Source organism: Lepus europaeus, chromosome 18 (assembly GCF_033115175.1).
Source record: "Lepus europaeus isolate LE1 chromosome 18, mLepTim1.pri, whole genome shotgun sequence".
Classification (NCBI taxonomy): domain Eukaryota; kingdom Metazoa; phylum Chordata; class Mammalia; order Lagomorpha; family Leporidae; genus Lepus; species Lepus europaeus.
The window spans coordinates 51,463,323-51,486,343 of NC_084844.1; the positions used below are offsets into that span (position 1 = coordinate 51,463,323).

The following is a 23,021-nucleotide window of genomic DNA, read 5'->3' on the forward strand; positions in this document are numbered from 1 at the left end:
CATTACATGCAGGGTGGCCATTTCAGAGGCTTGGGGTCTCCTCCACCTGGAAGTTCCCCTTGGGCCCTAGAAGCCACCTGAGATTAAGGATGAAAATTCAGCAAGAGCTCCAGACAGGGAGGTGGGAGCCTGGGGACCCCACTCAGGCTCCGCCACTGAACTTTTGGGCCATTCTCGAGGTCCCCTTGGAAGCTTCTTCTCGTGAATATTTATTTATTATACACAACACAGAGATCTCATCCACTGGTTCACTCTCCAAATGCCCACAAATGTCAGGGTTGGGCCAGGCCAGGCAAAAGTCAAGAACTGGAAGGCCAGTGTTAACCTGCTACAGCAGGTTAAGCCACACCTGTGGGCCCAGCTCTGGCCATTGTGGCCATTTGGGGAATGAACCAGCAGATGGAAGACCTTTTTCTTTGTCTCTCCTTATCTCTGTAACTCTCTCAAATAAATACAATCTTTTTTAAAAAATATTTATTCTCAAATAAAATATTTTTAAAAATATTTATTTATTTATTTATTTGAAAGTCAGAGTTACACAGAGAGAGAAGGAGAAGCAGGGCAGGGGGGGGAGCCTTCCATCCGCTGGTTCACTCCCAAATTGGCCACAACAGCCAGAGTTGTGCTGATCCAAAGCTAGGAGCAGGAGTTTCTTCCAGGTCTCCCATGTGGGTGCAGGGGCCCAAGGACTTGGGTCATCTTCTACTGCTTTCCTAGGCCACAGCAGAGAGCTAGATTGGAAGTGGAGCAGCCAGGACTCAAACTGGCATCCATATGAGATGCTGGCACTGCAGCACAGTGCCAGCCCCTCTCTCTCTCTTTTTTAAAATATTGAATCCTTACCCTTCCTCCTCCAAAAGTTTGGATGAACAAAGACTCCAAAGTTTTTCATTTGCCTTTCTCTTTTAATTCCCTTCCTGTTTCAATCGCCACCCTCTCCCCCAAATTACTCGGAAAGGCCAGAAATTACACAAAGGGAGCTCAAAGCGCCAAGGCAAGCCAGCCCACGAGTAACAGGCTCCCTCCCACAGGGCCCAAGGTCTGGATGCTGGGGTCTCCGCTCAGAGCCTGGTAGTAAAAGCTGGTGCAGAACAGGGTGGTTCCGGAAGCCAGCAGCAACCCGGCCTGAGGAGACACAGGGCAGATGCCCACTTGTAAGGTCGGGGCTGGGGGAGGGCAAGAGGGTGGCGCTGGGGCAGGGTTGGGCGGGGGACACATTACCCAGAGTGGCTTTCTGCAATGGGGCACACCTAACAGGGCCAGGCTGTGTATGAAGTGGTGTTTGTTGGCTTTGTCAAAGAGCTGTAGCAAAAAGAAACAAGGGGGCAGGTCCTAAGGAGCCACACACACACACACACACACACACATGGTCAAAGGCCAGGCCCGCCATCTCAGCCTCCCTCGGGCACCCACACCTCCGATTTCCCGAGCCTCGAGCGTGTCACACCCCCTCCCTACATCCCGTGGACACCCCAGCCTTTATGCCCCGGCGCGGCTACTTCACCTCCTTCCCGTAGGCATCGGGGAACTGGGCGCCTGTGGAGAGAAGCAAAGGTTACCGGTCCCCGTGTCAGCCCCGACCGTCCTCCATCCCGGGGCCCGGTGAAGGACTCCCCTCGCCCCTCGGGGAGCCGCCAATGGGTGGAAACGCGCATCAGGCATGCTGAGAATCAACTGAGCCCGGCCGAGGGGCTTTTCAAGGGTTTGGGGTCCACCTCTGTCCCATAGGCTCTTCCCCTCCACCAGACCCCAGAGGTCGCCCCCCGTACTGTCCCAAGCTGCGTCCCTCCGCCCCCTGACCGTGGGCCCCGTAGGTGGCCAAGCCTAAGGCCCCAGCTCCGGACAAGGCGCCCAGGCGGCGAAAAGCAGCCCCGAGCCCGGCCATGGCTGTGGGTGGTCACGCGCCTGAGGAACACCGCCCAGGCCACCCAAGAGGCCAGCCAATCCCGATCGCCCATGCAAATAAAGTCCACAGGTGCCCAATCCGGACCGTGTTCATTTTAGCGTTCAGGTCCTCACCCGGGTACTTGCGCCTTTGTAAAACCGCTGCTGAATGGAGCAGACGTCTGGCGGGCGGAGAAACCAGAACCAATTAGGAGCGGAGGAGCGGAGCAGTGGGGGCAGGCTTGCGGAGGGCGGGACCAGAGGATTTGCGTCACGGATTGGCCCACTTTCCAAGTTGATCGCCTCTTTGAGCCACCCCTCCCAACTCCGGCCAGTTTCCAAAGATCCCGGTCCCCACGCAAAGTCCCGCCCCTTTCCCCACAGGCTCCTCCTGTTCAGCTTCAAGCCAGACCCACTCCCAAAAAGAGGCAGCCCCACGGATACCCAAACCCCACCCATCGCCGTTAAATCCCGCCCACCACGCGATGGCTCCTCCTTCATGCCCAAAGGCTCCGCCCCTTCAGATGATGCCCCACCCCCTATGGTTCAGCCTCCCCCCTCCCTCACAGCTACTGCCCAGAGGGTGGGAGATCGGGGGCGGGGGTGTCTCCACCCTGCCTCGGCCGGCTACGTCCATCCGTCCGTCTGTCCACTCCCGCCCCCTTCCACCGTTCGCAATCCCCCCACACTCCGGAGGGCGGGCGGGCAGGCGGGCGCGAGCGAGGGGTGTGCGCCGCTCTCTCGGCAGGGGGCGGGGGAGGCGGCCGCGCGGTGACGCGCGGGGCTGCTGCGGCTGCTCCGCCGGCGGATCATCACTCTCGGGCTGGGATGGACGCGGGGCGGGCGGGCCCTGGCGCGCGGAGCCAGGAGTCCGGGCCTCCTGGCTGCTGAGCGTCCCCCGGAGCCTCCCCCAACCCCCCGCCTGGCCTCCCAGGAGCCGCGCCGACCCCTGCCTCGGGGCTCCGGACTCGGCTCCCCGCCCTCCTCCGACTCCCCGGACCTCCCCCTCCCGCCCGCCCTCGGGATCGACTAGATCCCTCCCCCTCCCCGAGGATTCCGGCTGGATCCCTGCCCCTGCACCGCGGATCCTGCGCTCCGGGGCCCTGGGGCCCTGGGGATTGCCGTGGACTCCTCCTCCAGCACCCGATCCCTTAGGATCTTCCTTCTGGACCGCCTTCTGGTCCCTCGAAGCCAGCCCACGGAGCCAGTGGATCCCCAATCCAATCCTGTCCCGTTGCTTCCTCCCTGCTCTGCCGTCCCCACTGCGGGGTTCCCTGTTCTCGGGCTCTCCCTGACCCCATCCCCTAGCTCTCCTTTTCCCAGGGATCGACTGGATCCCGGCCCCGCCCCCCGGGGCTGGGGCGATCCCCCTCCCCCGCCGGGTGAGGCGCTGCGGGCGGGGGCTGGGCCTGCGGGGCCGCGGGGGCTTGGAGGCCGCCGCCCCCCTCCCCAAGCCTGTCCGCCCCCCACTCGGAGCCCTGGATGGAGGCACCACGGCCCCAGGGCTGAGCCAGGTAGGAGCTACGCTGGGCCGGGTGGCGGGGGCTGCGTGGGGGTCCGCTGGGGTCTCCTTCTCCCCATCTCCCTCCCTGCGCCTGGTTTCCCCCAGCCTGCTCTGTCTGCGTGTCTCCGCCTAGGGATGCTCTCGCGGTGTCTCTACGTCTTGGTCTCTTTGTCTCTGCCTCTCTCCAGCCCATGAATGATCCTTTGAATGGGCCCACAGACCCCGTGTGTTCCCATCTCCCCCTCCCCCTCCTTCTCCTCTTCCCGGCCAAGCCATTTTCCCCACTGCAGGAAAGGGGGGGCCTGCGGCCTGAGCCCCCATCCCTCAACTCTCCCGGGCTGGGGGGGAGTCGGGCCTGGGCAGGATCGGAGAGAGCAAGGCAAAGGCATGGGGAGAAGGAGGGGGGAGCGAGATGTGGCAGATAGAGATGGGGAGAGAAAATGGGGGAGACAGAGCTGGGGAAAGACTGGAGGGAAGAGGGGGCTTGAGGGAGAAATCTGGGGAAGATATTTGGAGGGGGGGTTGAGAAACACCAAGGAGAGAGATGTAGAAGAGGGAGATGGAAAAAGACCAAGGGGCGAGAGCCTGGAGCAAGCTGGAGCTGGAGCAAGCTGCAAGAGGCCGAGGCAGAGAGGAGAGAGATGCAGGGGGGGGGGTGCTGCGGGGGCTCCAGGGGGAGGGCTGGAGGGACAGGCGCTGGCTGGAGGGGTGGAGGCCAGGGGCCCAAAGTACCTTAAGGGAGAGGGGGTGACAGTCTGACCGTGCTGGTGGGAGGGGGAGGGGGCAGCAAGGCCATGGTGGCTGAGCCTGGCCTGGCATAGGAAGAGGAGATTGGGGGATTGGGGGGGGGGGAGCCAACCCTGAGCTCCCTCCAGGTGATGGAGGAGCAGGAGCTTAGGAGGGCCTGAAGAGGGGAGGGCATACTGGGTATGAGTGGTAAGGATTCCTGTGTCCTCATCTCTGGAATAAATTGACACCTGCAGAGAGCCACCCGCGGGCTGGCGCCTGGCTCCGAAAACCCCGCGTCAGCAAACAGCTCCGGCGGCTGGTGGGGGCGCGGGGTGGGGGGGGGCTTGCTGAAATGACCTGGGTGCCTGCCCCTTCAGTCTGATCTCTTGCCCTAGTCCTGCCTCTGTTGCCCTGAGCACTCAGGGATCAGAGCAGCAACTGTGGGGGGCTGGCAAGGGGAAGGGGAGGTGAATGGATGGGATGCAAGGAGAAGAAAACTGAGGTTTGCCCCCCAGGACTTGGGTCAAAATGCTGTGCAAAAAAATGAGAGGTGTCTGGGGTCCAATGCCGTTCAAGATTGTGGGAGGGGGCAGTCGGTAGGCTCATGGGACCCCTCCCCAAGCCCGCCTCAGCATCCCTTCTCCAGAGGCTGGCCACTAGGGCTAGGTTCTGCTTGGCCAACAAGGGGGGCAGGAAGCAGGTCTTTTAGGGTGGTGGATGCCCCCAGTCTCCCCCCTCGGTATTTATACTTTTTCCTCGGTGCTAAGGCTGGGGAAACCAGCATTCTGACTCACGCCTCTGCCCTCCCCCTCATGCCCTGAATGGACCCCACAACCAAGCCAGTCCCTTCCCCTGTTCCTCCAGACCCCCCCTCCAGGGTTAAAGCTGCAACCCGTTGCCGAGGCAACATTGCGGGGCAGCATCCCGTCGCCCGGCAACCGGCTGCAGGATCACGCATCTGTCCCCGGATTTGCCCCTCCAGCATCCCCTCCCTACTCTAACCCCTGCCTCAAGGCACCCCAACTTCTGAGGGAAGGAATGGAGGAGAAAGAGGTGCTGGGGCTGCACAAGTCCTTAGGGAAATGGTGTGTAGAAGGGGGGAGAAGGTGCCGGGCTCCAGCAGTCCCAAGAAAGGCTCCAGTCTGGCCTGGGGTGGGGGTTCAGTGCCACAAAATTACAGCTCAGGAGTAATTAACACGTATAAACAAACCCGCCACTTCCTGCTAATTAATGACTTGGTATTTTTTATTTTCTCTTCCCTGTCTATCTCATTCCCTCCCAGGGAGGTGGGAAGTGGGGCTCCTGGGTCCCTGAAGAGATCCTGCTCGGGAGGGGCGTGCTGGGGCTGGGTCCACACCCGACCCGGCCCCCAGCCCAGGAGAGGGGGGAGGTGCGGGGGTGGGGGTGGGGGGCTGTGGGTGGAAGAAGGGGGCAACTTGGTCTGAAGTCCAAGTCACTAACCACTTGTCTCTTCTTTTCCCCATTCCTTTCCGCTGCCCCTGCCACTTCCCTCTCCCCTCCTTCCCCTTCTCCTCTGTATTTTTCTGTCTGTCCGTCTGTCCGTCGCTCTGCCTCCCGCAGGTCGGGCCTGTCAGCATCCTCTCCCACCTCCTTCCCCTTCCCCACCCCTTGCCCCCTCCATGGAGAGGAACAGAACTCTTCTCTGTCCCGTCTAACCCAGGTCCCTCCCCGCCCCCCTCCTCCCTCCTCTCCCCCGCCCCCTCCTCCCCCCTGGGGCGAGGGGGGCCTCCCTCCCTCTCCCCCCCCTTCTCTCTCTCTCCGAGGGGGGGGGTCCCGGGGAGGGAGGGGGGGTCCCCCGATCAGCATGTGGCTCCTGGCGCTGTGTCTGGTGGGGCTGGCGGGGGCTCAACGGGGGGGCGGGGGTCCCGGCGGCGGCGCCCCGGGCGGCCCGGGCCTGGGCCTCGGCAGCCTCGGGGAGGAGCGCTTCCCAGTGGTGAACACGGCCTACGGGCGAGTGCGCGGCGTCCGGCGCGAGCTCAACAACGAGATCCTGGGCCCCGTCGTGCAGTTCTTGGGCGTGCCCTACGCCACTCCGCCCCTGGGCGCCCGCCGCTTCCAGCCGCCTGAGGCCCCCGCCTCGTGGCCCGGCGTGCGCAACGCCACCACCCTGCCGCCCGCCTGCCCGCAGAACCTGCACGGGGCGCTGCCCGCCATCATGCTGCCTGTGTGGTTCACCGACAACCTGGAGGCGGCCGCCACCTATGTGCAGAACCAGAGCGAGGACTGCTTGTACCTCAACCTCTACGTGCCCACCGAGGACGGTAAGGGCGCGGGCACGAGGCCGGGCACCCCGTGGACACAGCCCACAAACGCACACGCAGACCCGCCGGCACCGGGCTGGGTCCCTGCAGCCTCTGCGTGCCCTCCGAGCGTGGTGAGGGTGCCTGCCGGCCGGCCCCAGGAACAGCCGGAGCACAGCCACCCCGCAAGTTCTTTGCGCCCCTAGACAGCCATGACTGAGGGTGGCCGGCACTAGGCCAGGCCTCCTCACCCGCTCCCAAAGAGGCGCACAGAATCCCCTGCCTCATCTCAGCGCCGACGCTGAGGGTGAAAAGGCGAGGGAGATCGCCATCACCTGCCCAGATGTGCACCCCGACCTTGCCGGGTCTCGCACCCCCCAGGCGTGGGCCACTTCAGGAACAACCACACCCCGCTCTCTCCTAGGCCAGCAGGGCGGACTTCCGTCTTGTAACACATCACAGGCAGATCCGTGCCCTTGGCAGAGCGGCTCACACACCCTCCTCTTCTGGAAGATATTCTGTTCCCCAACCCCTATACGCCCCTGCAGGACCCCGGAAGCTCCAACCACAGTCTCCCCATCCCCGGCTGGATATCTCTGTGGCCCTCCAGCCGCTGCCCGGGACAATGAACTCCTGGCTGCTGCAGCACAGCTCCTAACCCCAGCACACACTCTCCCAGCCTTCGGCACACCAACATTAACCAGAGTGCCTTCCAGGGCAGCTTCCAGCCATCCCAACACACCATACCAGCACCTCCAGCACCACTGTAGCACCCCCTTCTGGCCATGCTTCCAACAACCTTCCGCACAGGCCTAATGTGCCCTGGACCCAACCAACTCCCCACAGGATGTACACCAGTCCCGCAACAGACTCTGAATCTCACCTACTCCATACTCAGATCCTGCACCCAGCCGACCTCCGCGCTGGCTGTGTGCCCCACCACTCCACGTAACACAATTCCCAGCGTCTTTTCACGCGTGCCCCAACACTTCTTGTATTGTGTTCCCATTACCCAAGCAGAGCTGCACCTCTCCCCATATCCCTGGATATAGATTGTGTGTCCTAGTAACACCCACACACACCTTATCCTCCCCTAAGCTGGAACTGTGCGCCCCAGCAAGACATTCAAACCACAGTCCCCAGCACCCTCAACCCTCCTCAAGCGCCATCGACCGATTCCCACCCAGAAGTCACCCGCACCACACCTCGGGTGGCAACAACACATCTGACAACCCTCGGCACCCTACCACAGATCAAGTGCCACAGCCTTTTGCACCCTGCACCCAGAATCCTCTCAAACCAATCACAGAATAACCCCTGCACCTCCATGCACCCGCATCCATCCCCACACCTCCCAAGGGGCCATCCACCCTGAGCCCCTAGCACCAGCAGTGCACCCTAACATCCTAACTGCCCTTTTTGAGATCAACCACACCTCCTAACCACCCATCCCCACAATGCACAGAAACGTCATCTCCTGTCCAAATCCCGAGAACCATAGCCTCCCCGCCGTGGACCACTTACCCCTGCACATCCTCCCCAGTACCGCCACACCCTCTGTGTGAAAACTGTGTGCTCCGCGTCCCCCTGTCCTCTGATGAACTAGCTCTGCCAGCACCCTTCCTCCTTCCTGTGGACCCCTCACCCAGGCCCTCCTCACAGGGGCTTCTCTCACCTCCCCACGCCCACCCCACACAGGTGGTCCACCCCTCCCCCCCCATGCCCCACCTGCGGGCTGTGTGAAGCAGCCACTCAACACTTCCCACCAGTGGAGCGTCCACCCCAACACTCCCACACGGAGTGTCGGCCCCCTGCCCCCTCACCACCATTGCCCACACCTGCTGTATTTTTAACCGCCGCTTTTGCAGACCCGCCTGGGGCCTGACACATTCAGGTGATCTCACTCAGTCTTCACAGCGGCCCTGGAAGAGGCTGACTCAGGCGTGCACACACACACACACTTCATGCTCTCACGTGCACACATGCCCTGCTGACTTCATCCCCATCCCTACCCTCTCACAAAGAGGTCCTGTGCAGTGGGTCCCTAGGGGGCCACCATCCACTAGCAGAAACCTGAAGCCTCTGGGTTCCAACTCTTCCCTGACCCCCTAATTTGAAAGACACCAGGAACCAATCCCTGGGCCCCATCTGGGGCCTTTCCCTGATGCTGGGCAGCCTGTGTGCCTCCTCGCACTTCCTGGCACCTTATGTGTCAGGCTAGCCCTTGGTGATGCGTGTCCTGTCCCCTCTTGGTGGACTGAACGCCCAAGTGGGGAGGGGGGCTTTCTGGCAGTGGAGCAGGGGCGGGGCTGGGGGCCATTCTGGGGGGATGAGAGGAGGCCTGGGTAAGGGTCAAGGCGGGGAGAGGGGGTATGGAGGGATGAGCTGGAGTGGAGGGCAAGACCTGATGACCCCTTTCCCTGCTTTGCCCACACTGGGGAGACAGGGTGCGAAGCCAGGCCTGGGTGTGCGGATGGGAAAAAAATGCTGGCGGGTGAGGCTGGGTAGGTAGGTGGGCAGCCCTCGTGGACCTACCCACAGCCCTCCAGTGGGGCGTGGAGGGCGTCCAGGGGCTGCGCACAGTGGGGCAGGCTGCCCCCCAACCCCACCCTGCCCTCTGCCCTCCTGAGTGATCCAAAGGGAGGCAGAGTCCCCTGTGCCGCAGCCTGGGTGGAGCAGCAGGCAGGGGCTTGGCTGGCCCTCGAGGGGGTCTTCAGGAGAGGTGGCCTGCGTGGCCTTGGTCTCCCGGGCTCCCCCCCACCCCCTCCCGCCTTTCCCTTTTCCAGCCATTTCCAGCCATTAGCAACCTCACGGACACTCCATGTCCTTCCCAGCAAAGTCAATTTGTCTTCAGACAGGCCTCGGCCCACTCAGGCACCCCACCCCACCCCCAAAACCCGCATTTTCTTTGGGGCATGACTTTTTCCGGGGAGGGGAACACATTTGGGTTGTAGAAAACGTTTTTCTCTTTTCTTGGTTTCTTTTTCTTGCAAACAAATTTTGCTTTTTTTGGCTTATTTTTTCTGCCTCCCCCACCCTCCCCTTTTCTGCTTTCTCTCCCCCCCTCCCCATCCACCACCTCCTCCGACCCCCATCTCTCCCCACAAAATTGTCCTTTTTTCTCTGTTTTGTGTTCCCGGTCTTAGGTCCGCTCACAAAAAAACGTGACGAGGCGACGCTCAATCCGCCAGACACAGGTAGATTTAAAAATCCCGCTGCTGCATGTGGTTGCTTTTACAAAAGGACGTCCATGGCCCTGCCCTCACTAAATGCCCCACAGCCCTCTAGGCCCCCCAGTCGTTCTCCTGACTAAAAACAAAAAAGAAAAGAAAAGAAAAATTTGTAACAATTGGAAAAAAAAGCATTATGAAAACTTCAAAAAAAAAAAAATCTGAACAATGTTGGACCCAGTAGGGAGCCTGCAAGAAAAGCTAATCATGGTAAAAATCAAGTGGAAAAAGAAAAAAAAAAAATTTGGAATGCCAGAAAAAAAAATTGTCAGAGTTTGAGAGAAATTCGAATGCTTTCAAAACTTGCAAATTGTAACATTTGAAAAATAATTTCAATTTGGAGCAAATCAACACTCAAAAGAGAATTTTAAAGTTGGCCAATTGACACAATCGATATATCCAAAACCTGCTACAATTTCCAAAGCCTGTCAGACACAAAAACTCCAACATTCGAAGCCAGTGAAAGAATTTGGAAAATTTTTGAAAACAGGGCCCAATATCTTGAAGTTTCACCACAAAATTTTGAAAAACAAAATTGCAAAGAATTTTTTTCTTTTTTTTCTTTTTTTCCAAAATGGATCTTTTTTTGTTTTTTCTTTTCTTGTTGAAACTGCCCCGAGAGCTTCTTGCTTTTTGGTTGTTGTTTTTTCTTTCTTTCTTCTTTCTTGATCCTGGTTTTTGTTGTTGGTTTTGAATTCTTGTTGCCCCAGCCCCTCTTCCTGCTCCTTCCCTTTCTGACCCCCTCCCCCCAGCTCTGAGAGAGGGGTGGGGGGAGGGAGGGAGAACCCAGGACCTTAGGGAAAGAGTTCAGCCTGAGATAGGGGGAGCTCGCCCTGGGCTCAGAGGCAGGGAGGAGCCGGACTGGGGGAGGGGAGGGGAGCCCTGGCCTAGGAAGTCTGAGGGGCGGAGGCCGCAGAGAAGGTCCAAGAGACAGGGGGCAGGACCCGGCTGGGGAAGGTCAAGGGCAATGTCTTGATGACCTGCCCGGTGACCTTGTGGCAGGAGGATGAGGGGGATGGGCAGAAGTGCCAGGGCCCAGCGTCAGAGGCCCAGGCCTGGCTCTTGCTGCCAATCAGGGATGGATGGCAGGTGCCAAGAAAGAAGAGAGCCTGGGGGTCCTGTGACCCCAGCCCCGGCCCTGTAATTGAATCATGGGAGGGGATGAGAGCCTCGCGGGCCCTGGCAGGTCCCCTCCGACTCCCACCCTTATTGCGAATTAGTCGCTCCTCAGTCCCATCTGGAGTGTCTCAGGGACTGTCACGTTGCGCAGTGATTAAGGGAGCCTCTGGGACCTGGCCGGGGTGGGGGCGGGGGCTGGGGGGTTGTCCCTTGCAGGGCCAGAGCTCAGGCCAGGTCGTGGGGTCCCAGCCTGGAGAGCCGCACCCTGGCTTCATTAAGCAGGCTGTTCCCACCCTGCCTCCTCCTGCCACAGTAATTAGGCTGGGGTTGCCATGGGAACTGGGGAGGTGACCTAGAAAGGAATTAGGGCGGGGAGGAGACCAAGCCCCCAGGGACCCTAGGGCCTGGCACCCCCTCACCCACAGACCAGGGTGCCATGTGGCGCTCAGGCCCAAGGCCTGAGTCCGAGGCCACGCCAGGGCCCTCCCAGCATCCCTAGCTGTAGCTGCAGCCCGGGGAACTGGCTTTTCCTGGAGCAGGAAGGAGAATTGCGTGTGTGTGGGAAGGAGGGGTCCCGGATCCAGCAGATACCTTGAGGAGGGCTACCTCCTGCCCTGGCCTCCAACTGGGCTTCTTGGGAGGTCTGCCCAGCACCTGGAGTGGTGCTGTGGGATGGATCATGGAGCTGGGAAGGGCCTTCCACCAGGGCTAGCTGGGGAGGGTGGGAGGGGAATCCGGTCTTGCCCCCCAGGGACGGGAGTGACACGTCCCCTGAGCTCCAGGCTGGTCCTCTGCAGGCCTAGGAGCTAGGCAGTGGCAGTGCTGCTTCTGGTCTGACTGTGTCCTTGTCCCCCACTCCCCTGGCCCGTCCACTGCCTCCCACCCCACAGATATCCGGGACTCCGGGAAGAAGCCAGTGATGCTGTTCCTCCATGGCGGCTCCTACATGGAGGGCACCGGGAACATGTTCGACGGCTCTGTCCTGGCCGCCTACGGCAATGTCATCGTTGCCACACTCAACTACCGACTTGGGGTGCTCGGTGAGGGGGACCGGCCAACCCTGGGGGGTGGGGGTAGAATGGCTTCTGGGCCGGGCGGAGCTGCCCCAGAGAGGGGACAGAGGTCCCATGACACCTCCAGGAAGTCTCGTTTTTCTTCCACCCCCAGGTTTTCTCAGCACTGGGGACCAGGCTGCAAAAGGCAACTATGGGCTCCTGGACCAGATCCAGGCCCTGCGCTGGCTCAGTGAAAACATCGCGCATTTTGGGGGCGACCCTGAGCGCATCACCATCTTTGGGTCCGGGGCAGGGGCCTCCTGTGTCAACCTTCTGATCCTCTCCCACCATTCAGAAGGTATCGGCAGCACCCGCCCAGCCTGCGCCCCTCCCCACACCCTGGCCCTGCCCGGCCCCTCTCCTCCCGTTGGCTGATGCCCACGGCCCAGCCTGAGGTCCGCCTGTCCCTCTAGGGTTGTTCCAGAAGGCCATCGCCCAGAGTGGCACCGCCATTTCCAGCTGGTCTGTCAACTACCAGCCGCTGAAGTACACGCGGCTGCTGGCAGCCAAGGTGGGCTGCGACCGGGAGGACAGCGCCGAAGCCGTGGAGTGCCTGCGCCGGAAGCCCTCCCGGGAGCTGGTGGACCAGGATGTGCAGCCTGCCCGGTATGGGGGCGGGAGAGGGCTGGGTCCAGGCCGTCACTCTCCTTGCTGGTTCCAAGGGGGTCGAGGTGAGAGGGTCCTGTGGGCATTTCATCTGGCAAGGAGAGGTGGGCTCCAGGTGCCCCTGGCGGCCCCTGGCACAGGGGGCCATGCAGTGCTAGAAAGACTTCCCGAGAGGCCCAGTGCCCTGATGGACTTACACTGGGGGTCTTCAAGGAGGGGAGAGGGTCTGCCATGCAGAAGGAAGCACCTGCCCACGGGCTTAGGCGGCTGTGGGAGGAGAGGCGGCCAGTGAGCAGGTGGTGAGACCCCGCGCCCCCTCTTCCCAGCTACCACATCGCCTTCGGGCCTGTGGTGGACGGCGACGTGGTCCCGGATGACCCCGAGATCCTCATGCAGCAAGGAGAGTTCCTTAACTACGACATGCTCATCGGCGTCAACCAGGGCGAGGGCCTCAAGTTCGTGGAAGACTCTGCGGAGAGCGAGGATGGGGTGTCTGCCAGCGCCTTTGACTTCACCGTCTCCAACTTCGTGGACAACCTGTACGGCTACCCGGAGGGCAAGGACGTGCTGCGGGAGACCATCAAGTTCATGTACACGGACTGGGCCGACCGGGACAACGGCGAGATGCGGCGGAAGACCCTGCTGGCGCTCTTCACCGATCACCAATGGGTGGCGCCGGCTGTGGCCACCGCCAAGCTGCACGCGGACTACCAGTCCCCTGTCTACTTTTACACCTTCTACCACCACTGCCAGGCCGAGGGCCGGCCTGAGTGGGCGGACGCGGCGCACGGGGACGAGCTGCCCTACGTCTTTGGTGTGCCCATGGTGGGCGCCACCGACCTCTTCCCGTGCAACTTCTCCAAGAATGACGTCATGCTCAGCGCCGTGGTCATGACCTACTGGACCAACTTCGCCAAGACCGGGTGAGGGGCGGAGGGGCTGGGCGGGGCTGAGCAGGGCACCTCTCTGGCCTCGGCGGTCCCCTCCCCCGCCTCCCCTCCGCTTGGCCATCGGTCCTCCATCCCGATGCTACTCGCTCTTGCCTGCGCTTCTTGCTCAGGTGACCCACTTAGACACCTGCTGAGCGCCTTCTCCAGGGCAGGCACTGAGTTGAGAGTGGGGGTTTTGGCAGTTAGACAGGGGACCCTCTCCTGGCTGGGGCCGGGCTCCCCCAGGGGTTTTGGCTTGGTGTCCGTCATCTGCTCCCACTTGCCTCCCCCGTCCCGGTGCTCTACGCCCCTGCCTGACTGCTGCGTGCGCGTGCACGTGTGTGTGTGTGTGTGTGCGCGCACGCGTGTGTGTCTAAGTATGTGTAGGGTTTGTGTCTATTTCTTTCTGGCTGTCTCTGTTTCTCTGGAAATCTCCCCCTTTCCCTCTGCTCCTGCATCTGTTTGCATTCTGCTCTCCCTGGCTGCTGGCTGGGTTTGGCCCGGCTGCCTCGGGCTGTCTCTCGTGTGTCTCTGTCTCGCTGCATCTGAGTTTCCGGCTCTCCCGGTCTCTGCCTGTATCTGTCTTGGTGTCTTCCTCTCTGGCTGGCCCAGCAGTCTGCCTCCTTCCCTGTGTGGCTCTCTGGCCCTGACTCGGGCAGTTTCTCTGTCTTCACATCCCTCTCAGACTCTGCCTCTGTGTTTCTCTCTGGCTTTCTTGCTGTCTCCTTGTCTCTGTCTCTCTGCCTTCTCCCTCCCCACAGCCGCCCCACCCTCCCTCCCAGCCTGGCCCTCACTCCCTCTTATCCTGCCATCCTGTGCCCACAGCGACCCCAACCAGCCGGTGCCCCAGGACACCAAGTTCATCCACACCAAGCCCAACCGCTTTGAGGAGGTGGTGTGGAGCAAGTTCAACAGCAAGGAGAAGCAGTACCTGCACATCGGCTTGAAGCCACGCGTGCGTGACAACTACCGTGCCAACAAGGTGGCCTTCTGGCTGGAGCTCGTGCCCCACCTGCACAACCTGCACACCGAGCTGTTCACCACCACCACGCGCCTGCCGCCCTACGCCACTCGCTGGCCGCCTCGTCCACCCAACGGTGCCCCAGGCACGCGCCGGCCCCCACCGCCTGCCACCCTGCCGCCCGAGCCCGAGCCCGAGCCAGGCCCCAGGGCCTACGACCGCTTCCCTGGGGACTCCCGGGACTACTCCACTGAGCTGAGCGTCACCGTGGCTGTGGGCGCCTCGCTCCTCTTCCTCAACATCCTTGCCTTCGCCGCCCTCTACTACAAGCGGGACCGGCGGCAGGAGCTGCGGTGCAGGCGACTCAGCCCGCCTGGGGGCTCAGGATCCGGAGTGCCTGGTGGGGGCCCCCTGCTCCCCGCCGCGGGCCGGGAGCTGCCACCAGAGGAGGAGCTGGTGTCCCTGCAGCTGAAGCGGGGTGGTGGCGTCGGGGCGGACCCTGCCGAGGCCCTGCGCCCCGCCTGCCCGCCCGACTACACCCTGGCCTTGCGCCGGGCACCGGACGACGTGCCTCTCTTGGCCCCCGGAGCCCTGACCCTGCTGCCCAGTGGCCTGGGGCCACCCCCACCCCCGCCGCCCCCCTCTCTGCATCCCTTTGGGCCCTTCCCCCCGCCTCCCCCCACCGCTACCAGCCACAACAACACGCTACCCCACCCCCACTCCACTACTCGGGTATAGGGGGCGGCTTGGGGAGGCCCCCTCCCCAGCCCTCCCCAGCCCAGGCCGCTCCACAAGCAGGGAGGAGGACTTGGCGACAGGCCCGTCTCCTGCGGAGCTGTCCATCACAGAGGTGACGGTGGACGCGTCTTTTTCCCGTTCTCGTCTCTGGACCTGGGCCTTTGAACACCTGGGGGGCGTTTTTCCTTCCCCCCTCCAAAGGGACGCCAGTCTTGGATGTATGGAAATGTGGACGTATTTCCCACGTGGAGGCGCGCTCTCCTCGCGAGGTGGGCATTTTCCCATGTGCAGGGTGAGGTTTTTTTTCGCCGCCCTGGACACATGTTGGCCCCCTCAAGGAACTTCTGCGGGGATTTGTACCCCAGAATCCCACCCCCTCATGCCTTCTCCCACCTCCTCCCCCTCCCAGCCCCTGGAGACCCTGGAAGTGATGTGTTCACACACAGTGACCCTGGGCCGCCAGAGGACACAGGGTGGTGCCTGGGAAGCATCGCGGAAGTCGCGGGTCCCCCGCCCCCACGCCCCGCCCCGCCGCCCCAGCAAAGCATGATTTCTCCCCTGGCACAAGTCAGAAGCGGCCCGCTCCCCCGGAAGTCACAGGACAGACAGACCTCCCGGCAGGTTGGAGGGGAGGGAGGAGCCCTGTGCAGCCCAGCCCGGTACTTCCTGGAGACTCCGGCCTGGCCTGGGACACACTTCTCTGAGTGGACACATGGGCTTGCATGCGGATGTGTGTTTTCCCAAGCAGAGGGTCCCTCTCCCCCCAGCACTGCCCTGGACACCCCCCACCACCACCAGGCCTCAGGCCTGGCATGCGATTCTTCCTCACACCACAGGTGGAACAGACTTCAGACTGGGGTAGAGGGTGGCAGACAAACCCTGAGGGGACCCCCCTTTCTCCGGAGATGCTGAGCTGGAGGCCCTGTGCATGGCGTGGGCCACACACTGAGGCCATGCATGTTTGACCAAAGCCCTCACAGGGGCATGAGGGCAGCCTTTCCCTCAGGGCTCGGATGCTCACTCATCTGTGCCAAGCTAGGTAGGTGGGTTGAAGGGAGAAGGCCCAAGCCCCCCACCCCCGAGATGTGTCAAGGATCCCCCAGTCCTGGGCTGGAGCAGGGGGTACAGCAGCTAAGGGAGCCCTCACTTGTGTCTGTCTGCCCGCCCTGCTCCACCTGTGTCTCCCCGTCTCAGCATCACCTGGCCCTCTCCCCTCGGCTGACCACTCCCTTCTCTGCCCTGCCCCCTTCGCCTGGCTGCCGGGCTGAAGGAAACGAGCCGCGAGAGGCTGTACTGGACAGGTTGGGGCGAGAATGAGGTCAGCTGTGCGGAGGCACAGATGGAGGGGCAGTGGGGGACGGGGCTCGGGCAGACACCAGCAGGAAGAGTTTGAGAGGAGATGTGCGAGGAGGTGCTCGGGTTTGCGCCTCTGGGGAGAGGAAGGAAGTGGGGTGGGGTTTAAGGGACACCGGACAATCTTCCCCAGCTGCTGTCGGTGAGATGTGAGTGCCAAACCGGGGGAGGGGGCGGGCGCCGTCTTCCATACTCTTCCCACTCCAGAGTCCCTGGTCTTGAGTCCCCAGAATTTTGCCTTTGACCGTCTCTTCTCCCTCCTCCACCCGTGGAAACCTGGTTCTTTTATGTCCCCTTCCCCTGCCTGGTCCAGCTCCTCTCCAAGCAGCCATGCCCGCCAAATGCTAGAGACCCAGGCCCTGAACCCTGTAGACGGATGCCTCAGAAGCGGGGCATGGGAGGGGGGCTGGGGGACCCCACGATTCAGCCACGGACTCCAATACCCAGCCCCCCTCCCTGAAACAATCCCCCTCGACGACCCCGTGCCCCCACCCCAACCCTTTGCGGCTCTGTACACATTTTTAAACCTGGCAAAAGATGAAGAGAATATTGTAAATATAAAAGTTTAACTGTTGGTTACGCCTGCTGTGATGTTGGGTGAGGGTAGGGGGCGCTCTGAAGAGACAAGCCTTGGGGGAGTGACTGGGGAGGGATCCCCAGCCCTGCCATCGGTGAGCAGTTCTGAGGTCTGGGAGGGAGGGATGAGGTTGTCGTGGAAATGGGATCGTCTGGAGGGTAAGAGCAGGACCTGGGTCAGTGCGGAGATCGAAGCCATGGTGCAGTGCTAAGAGGAGGGGCGGGGACTGCCAGGGCTTGTCCAAGTGGCAGGGCCACAGGACAGGCGTGCATGGTGAGGGACCCTTAGCACATTGTGAGGGACAGCGCCAGCGTGATTGTGACCCGCTTTCTCCCGGCCAGGACCCTCTAGCTCTGTGGACTCTGTGGGCACAGTGGGCTGGGGGGCCTAAGGGCCCTGGTGGCCCTGGGGACGGCCATGGCCATGGCTGAGCGGCCACGGCCTGGCTGGGCCTATCATCACAGCCCCAACCACAACAATTGCCAGGACGTGGGCAACTCCATCCTGTTGCTCTTGGGCCTCATCATCTGCATTAACATTGGCATCAATATGGTGACCCTGGTCAGGGCAGGGCCGGGCGGGAGGAGGGTGCTGGTGGGGCGACTGGGAGAGGTGGGATGGGCCTCGGGTCACTGTGTCCCTCCCCTACCTAGCTCTGGAGCCGACTCCGCGTCATCTTATACCGAGTGTTCTGTGCCATCTGTGAGAAAGGTAAGCAGAGGCAGTCAGGTAGCGTTGTTGCAGCCCCGGCTCGAGGTCACGGTCCTAGGCCGGCCCCTTCCCTTGCTGCTCTCTGCTCCCAGCTGCTCCCACTGAGCCCTCCTCCCTTCCCCAGCCTCGGGGCCAGCCTCTCACCTCTTTTCAATCCGCAGATGCCCCTAAACTGCCCCCCCCACCCGAGAAGCCAGCCCAGCCCTCGAAGCAAGGTGTCCCTGAAGTCCACCTCCGATGCACCATGGACCCTGTGAAAATGACCGTGACCCCTCCACCGGTTCGTCGCCACCGCCGCCGAGGCTCTCTGTCACGCCGTGCCCACCGCCCCGTGGTTTGGGCACCTGACACGGATGACGAGAAGCCCTCACCGCAGCACCCAGCAATCTGCTCCCACCACTGTGACGGCCCCAAGAACTGGGAAGGCTTCCAGTCCATCCAGGGCATCTGGGCTCCCTGGACTCCAGACGCTCTGGAGCCGGCTCCCCACACCATCCGCTTCCAGTCGAACATAGAGGAGAGGCCCCACAAAACGGACTTCCGATCGGAGCTGGGCCTGGAGGCCTACGTGTACCCTGTCAACCCCCCGCCTCCCAGCCCTGAGGCCCCCTGCCACAGGAACAGCGGGGCGGGGGCAGAAGCGGGCGCAGAGGCTGAGGCCTCCCAGTGCCAGGCTCAGCCTGCCCCTCCGCCCGTCCTGGGCCCCGCAGTCGTTCCCGAATTTCCCCGGCGCCGCTCCTCAGTCCGAATAGTGTATGATGCCCGGGACGTGAGGCGGCGGCTTCGGGAGCTGACGCGGGAGGTGGAGGCCCTGGCCCGCTGTTACCCCGTAGTCTCTGGGTCTAGCACTGCCGAGGCGGCAAGTAAAGACTGGGTGTATCGTTCCCCGACTGCAAGGTGAATCGGAGCGGGGTTGGGAGTTGGGGGGGGGGATAAAAAGGAGAGAGGCCATTTTATAGTGGGGTGGGGCAGGGGGTGGGCAGGGCCCACAGAGCGCCTGGAAGCCCTGGTTGCTAAGGGAATGTCCTCCCTAGCAATGGGACCCACAGGGCCCTGAGGACTCTCACCAACCTCTTGTCCTTACAAACCCTGTCATCAGTTTTCTCCCAGGCCCTTCTTCGTTCCTGCCTCTACCCTTTGATTGATCAGTGTTTTTCAAAGAGGCTCCCAGTCTGGCCCTGGGATCCCTGGGCACGAGAGCAGAGACACCCTCCACCCACCACGGCCCAGGCTCTTCAGAACTCAGGTTCAGCCTGCAGCCACAGCTGAAGTGCTGCTCCCTCTTTGGCCCTGGTTTCTTGGGGGAGGGATGCCTGAGGGTAAGGGTACCCAGGCAGGCTCAGAGCACCAGAGGAAATGTTAGGGACACTCGAGGCAATATCACAAGCCCTCTGTGATCTCACTTTGATTAGCCCACCCTGTCACCAATGTGGCTCAGAGAGATCACATGACTCGCTCATGGCCGTAAAGACATCCAGGATCAAGTTCAAGGCCGCAGACGCTCCATGCCCCTGCTTCTTCAGGGAGATGTCCCTTGCCACCACGTCAGCTTGGCCCACCAGACTCTCCCACCTTCCTCAGTTTGCCACAGGAACTCAGAATAATCCACCCACTGGGCAACAGGGAACTCAGGCTCTGCCCTGCTCCTAGCTGGCTGGGATCCTGTGTATGCACACACAGCTCAGGAACAGGGGCCTCGGGTGCTGTACCCCACCTTCCATACTAGCTGTATTCCTGGAGTCTGAGCAGGCAGACTCAGTGGGACTCTCCCTCTCTGTTCATTTACATCCAGCTAGGGTTATTGATCGTTTGCTCTCAGCTCAGTGGGAATGGGAGGGATCTTCCAAAAGTTCATGGAAATACAGAGGCTGGCACTGTGCACACTGGGCTAAGCTACCACCTGCAACCCCAGCACCCTGAGTGGGTGCCGAGTCAAGTCCCAGCTGCTCTACTTCCAATACAGCTCCTTGCTAATGTGCCCAGGAAAGCTGTGGAAGATGGCCCAAGTCTCTGGGCCCCTGCCACCCACATGGGAAACCAGGAAGAAGCTCCTGGCTTCAGCCTGGCCCAGCCCTGGTCGTTGTGGCCATTTGGGGCATGAACCAGTAGATGGAAGATCTGTCTCTCCTTCTCTCTCTCTGTAAATCTGCCTTTCAAATAAATAATTAAAAAAAGATTCGTGGAAATACATATTATGACAAAAAAAAAACTGTGTAGATATCAAAAATATTTTTCAGCAAAATAAACTTTTTTTTTTTTTTTGGACAAGCAGAGTGGACAGTGAGATAGACAGAGAAGGGTCTTCCTTTGCCGTTGGTTCACCCTCCAAAGGCCGCCGCGGTTAGCGCGCTGCGGCTGGTGCACTGCACTGATCCGATGGCAGGAGCCAGGTGCTTCTCCTGATCTCCCATGGGGTGCAGGGCCCAAGGACTTGGGCCATCCTCCACTGCACTCCCTGACCACAGCAGAGAGCTGGCCTGGAAGAGGGGCAACCGGGACAGGATTGGTGCCCCGACCGGGACTAGAACCCGGTGTGCCGGCGCCACAAGGCGGAGGATTAGCCTAGTGAGCCGTGGCGCCGGCACAAAATAAACTTTTAATTCCATTTCCCATATCCATTTTGAAGCTCCCTCAAATACTGAGCCTCTACCCGGTGTTGGAAGGCGTGGTGGGAACTGCTCACTGGCTTCTACTCTATTTCTACTGAGGAGTCCACTGTGCAAACCACTGACCGGTGGTCCCCAGTGTGCTGCTGTCACCCAAGCTGCGCTCTGCATTGTGACTCCCGGTCACTGGCCTCATTATGACCTGGCTCCCTCCCCAGCTGGGAGGTGACTCCAGGTACCAGCATGAGTGCAGTGTGGGTCGGGGCCGGCGGGGGGGGACTGGCCCCGGTGGCCCTAGGATCCCCCCCACCACCACCACCATGGAAAACCAGCTCTGGCATGACAACCTGGGGTGCTACAGTGAATGCCAAGCAAGCCCGCAGGACGCCGAGGAAATCCTGTTCGTGCTCCTGGGCCTCATCATCCTTGTCAACATCAGCATCAATGTTACCACTGCGGTCAGTGATGGTCGGGGACCCCGCTAGGGAGAGCAGAGCGGCCGCAGCCTGCACCTGCAGGAACGGTCTTTACTGGGCGGGGAGGGGTCCAGGTGGCCCACCGGCCTTCACTCCCATCCCCTTCCACCCCCAGATGTGGCAAGGGCTCCAGAATATCTTGGACAGAATGATCTCTTGCATTTTTCCGAAAGGTAAGGGTGGCAGCTAGTCGGATAGGGACCTGCACCCCACCCTGCCTGCCCGGCCCAAGACCCTGAAACCCCAGCCGGGTTCCCAGCCCCGTGTCTTCTGACGACTACCCTGACCTCGTGGACTCCGGCCTTTCCCCCAGATGAAGTTCAGCCAAGCGAAAGTCCACCCAAAGATCCCCCGGCCAAGCCCCAGGACGTCCACATCCACTGCACCCTGGACCCTGTAAAGGTGAAGATGACCCAGCCCATACACTATTCCTCGTCCTCCTGCCACCGTTTCCACAATCGCCGCAACAGTCGCAACCGCACCAACAGCCGCGGCCGCCGCTGCCGCCGTCGCGGCATGCCCCTCTGCAGCCACCAGCAGAGGCCACAGAACCCCAGAAGATTCCCCAGGGGCCGGCCAGTCTTCCGCAACCAACACCACGGCTACAAAGTGCCGAAGCTGCGGCCAAAGCCCTTTTTTGACCTGGAGGACCGGGACTCCTGCCTGGAGGAGGAGGAGGACCTGTCCTTCCCACACCCCAAGTACCCACGGAGGGGCTGGGGCGGGTTCTATCCGCGAATGGCCCTGCCGCCCTCCAGCGTGGGGCTGTGGGGCCGCCAGGGTGGAATCCTGGCCAGCCTGCCTCCACCGTCCCTCTACCTGTCCCCCGAGCTGCGCCGCTTGCCCAAGCGTGTGGAGGCCAAGTCTGAGCTGAGGCTGCAGTCCTACGGGCCCCACTGCTCACAGTCCCGACAGTGGGGTAACGTGGAGGCCGAGCAGTGGGCCCCGTCTCCACCCCCGCCCCGCCGGCTGCCTCCCAACCCCTCCTGGGTCCCCGGGGGGCACAGCCCTTACTCCTCAGGGGGACAGATTCTGTATGACTCCTGGGACCAGCGCCGGCGTAATGCGGAGAGCTCCGAGCCCCCACCTGCCTTGGTGTCACGCAGCTCCAGGCCCGAGGCTCAGGGCCACCGAGAGCACTACTCCCCCCAGTCCCATGGGCGGAGCCTCCCTGGCCACACCCACAGCCAGCCCAACCGCAGCCCCCACCCCTCCACGGGCCACTTGGGCTACCTCTCCCGGGATTCCCACGAGGTCCGCCGCCGGGCAGCTGACTGGGCTGAGGCTCTGCCTGCCCGGCACCCTCTCACCACTTCCACCTCCCTCACGGTGCTGGGCGAGGCCTCGTACCAACGAGCCCCAGCTGCCAGCTCAGTCCTGCTCCCTCACTCCTCCCAGCCCATGTCTGAAGTTGAGGCAGCTGATCCGATCCCACCCCAAACCACATTCGTCCCACTCAGCCGGAACCCGGGGGGCAATGCCAGCTACCAGGTGTATGACAGCTTGGAGCTGAAACGGCAGGTGCAGGAGAGCAGGGCGCGGGCCAGCTCGCTGCCACCACCTTCCGCCTCGACCTCCAGGCCCTCTCTGCACAGGAGCCGTGCCGGGAAGCTGAACTGACCGGCAGGTGGGATGGGCGATAGGGCAAGGCGTGGAGAGAGGAATAAAGAGACGGAGTCCAGGACACGCCGTGGTGGTCTGTGGTTTTAGAAGCGCTATTCCTTCCCCGAGCCCAAGTCCCTGCGCTTGGATTCCTGAAGCCAGGATCCCGTTCTCGGCGTGAGGCTGCCCTTAGCTTCACGGCCACACTTCTGCCAGGAGAGCCCCTCTCGGTCCCATAGCACACACTACGTGGATCTGCAGCAGCAGACTCCAAAGCCGCCATCCTCTGGACACCCGCCCTGTCTCTCTGCTCTCCAAAAGGGGGCTCAGAAGTTCAGGCTCCTTCAGAGACGCCAAGGTCAGAATCCAGACCTGGGGGCTTCCACATCTGGGCAGACCCAGGCCCAAGGCCCAGGGTAGGGCAGGAAGAAGACCGACAAGGCTGGAGATTCTAACCTCGCCTTCCCCACAGCTCCGAGCTCAGCCCCAGTCTCAGGAGTGCTCAAAGGGTGACAGGTACAGGATTCGCCACGGAAACTGCAGGAATGATGGAGCCAGGGCGTGCCTGACTACCTATGCTGCAGGGAGGGAACGACTCGGGGCAGGGGGATGGGGTGCCCTGGCCCCCAGGCCCTGTTTGCCAATCAGGACTCGGGTTATACTCAAAGCTGATTACCAAG

General features: G+C 61.7%; 4 protein-coding genes across 6 annotated transcripts; 3 read left to right on the top strand and 1 right to left on the bottom strand.

The window, feature by feature from the left end:
- Window positions 1-884: 884 nt before the first annotated feature.
- On the bottom strand, window positions 885-1,898 carry TMEM256 (transmembrane protein 256). Its single transcript, XM_062216395.1, has 4 exons — window positions 1,801-1,898; window positions 1,505-1,536; window positions 1,222-1,302; window positions 885-1,125 (listed from the first exon to the last, which is right to left on the bottom strand). The coding sequence occupies exons 1-4, from the start codon at window positions 1,883-1,885 to the stop codon at window positions 982-984; spliced, it is 342 nt and encodes a 113-aa protein (XP_062072379.1). The 5' UTR covers window positions 1,886-1,898; the 3' UTR covers window positions 885-981.
- An 844-nt stretch (window positions 1,899-2,742) lies between these two features.
- NLGN2 (neuroligin 2) lies at window positions 2,743-16,937 on the top strand. Of its 3 annotated transcripts, none has more exons than XM_062216309.1 (8): window positions 2,743-3,398; window positions 5,699-6,399; window positions 9,525-9,575; window positions 11,618-11,767; window positions 11,895-12,080; window positions 12,196-12,388; window positions 12,715-13,311; window positions 14,143-16,937. In XM_062216309.1, exons 2-8 carry the CDS (start codon window positions 5,943-5,945, stop codon window positions 15,014-15,016), a joined length of 2,508 nt encoding a protein of 835 aa, XP_062072293.1. In that variant the 5' UTR covers window positions 2,743-3,398; window positions 5,699-5,942; the 3' UTR covers window positions 15,017-16,937. The 3 variants fall into 3 exon arrangements, with proteins under 3 accessions (XP_062072293.1, XP_062072294.1, XP_062072295.1); XM_062216310.1 differs by having other exon boundaries at window positions 2,746-3,398; window positions 6,267-6,399; XM_062216311.1 differs by lacking the exons at window positions 2,743-3,398; window positions 9,525-9,575 and having other exon boundaries at window positions 6,066-6,399.
- A 426-nt stretch (window positions 16,938-17,363) lies between these two features.
- On the top strand, window positions 17,364-18,558 carry SPEM1 (spermatid maturation 1). Its single transcript, XM_062215474.1, has 3 exons — window positions 17,364-17,507; window positions 17,600-17,657; window positions 17,819-18,558. The coding sequence occupies exons 1-3, from the start codon at window positions 17,364-17,366 to the stop codon at window positions 18,556-18,558; spliced, it is 942 nt and encodes a 313-aa protein (XP_062071458.1).
- A 2,025-nt stretch (window positions 18,559-20,583) lies between these two features.
- Window positions 20,584-22,359, top strand: SPEM2 (SPEM family member 2). The gene is made up of 3 exons (XM_062215614.1): window positions 20,584-20,721; window positions 20,855-20,912; window positions 21,053-22,359. Exons 1-3 carry the CDS (start codon window positions 20,584-20,586, stop codon window positions 22,357-22,359), a joined length of 1,503 nt encoding a protein of 500 aa, XP_062071598.1.
- The last annotated feature ends 662 nt before the right edge of the window (window positions 22,360-23,021 follow it).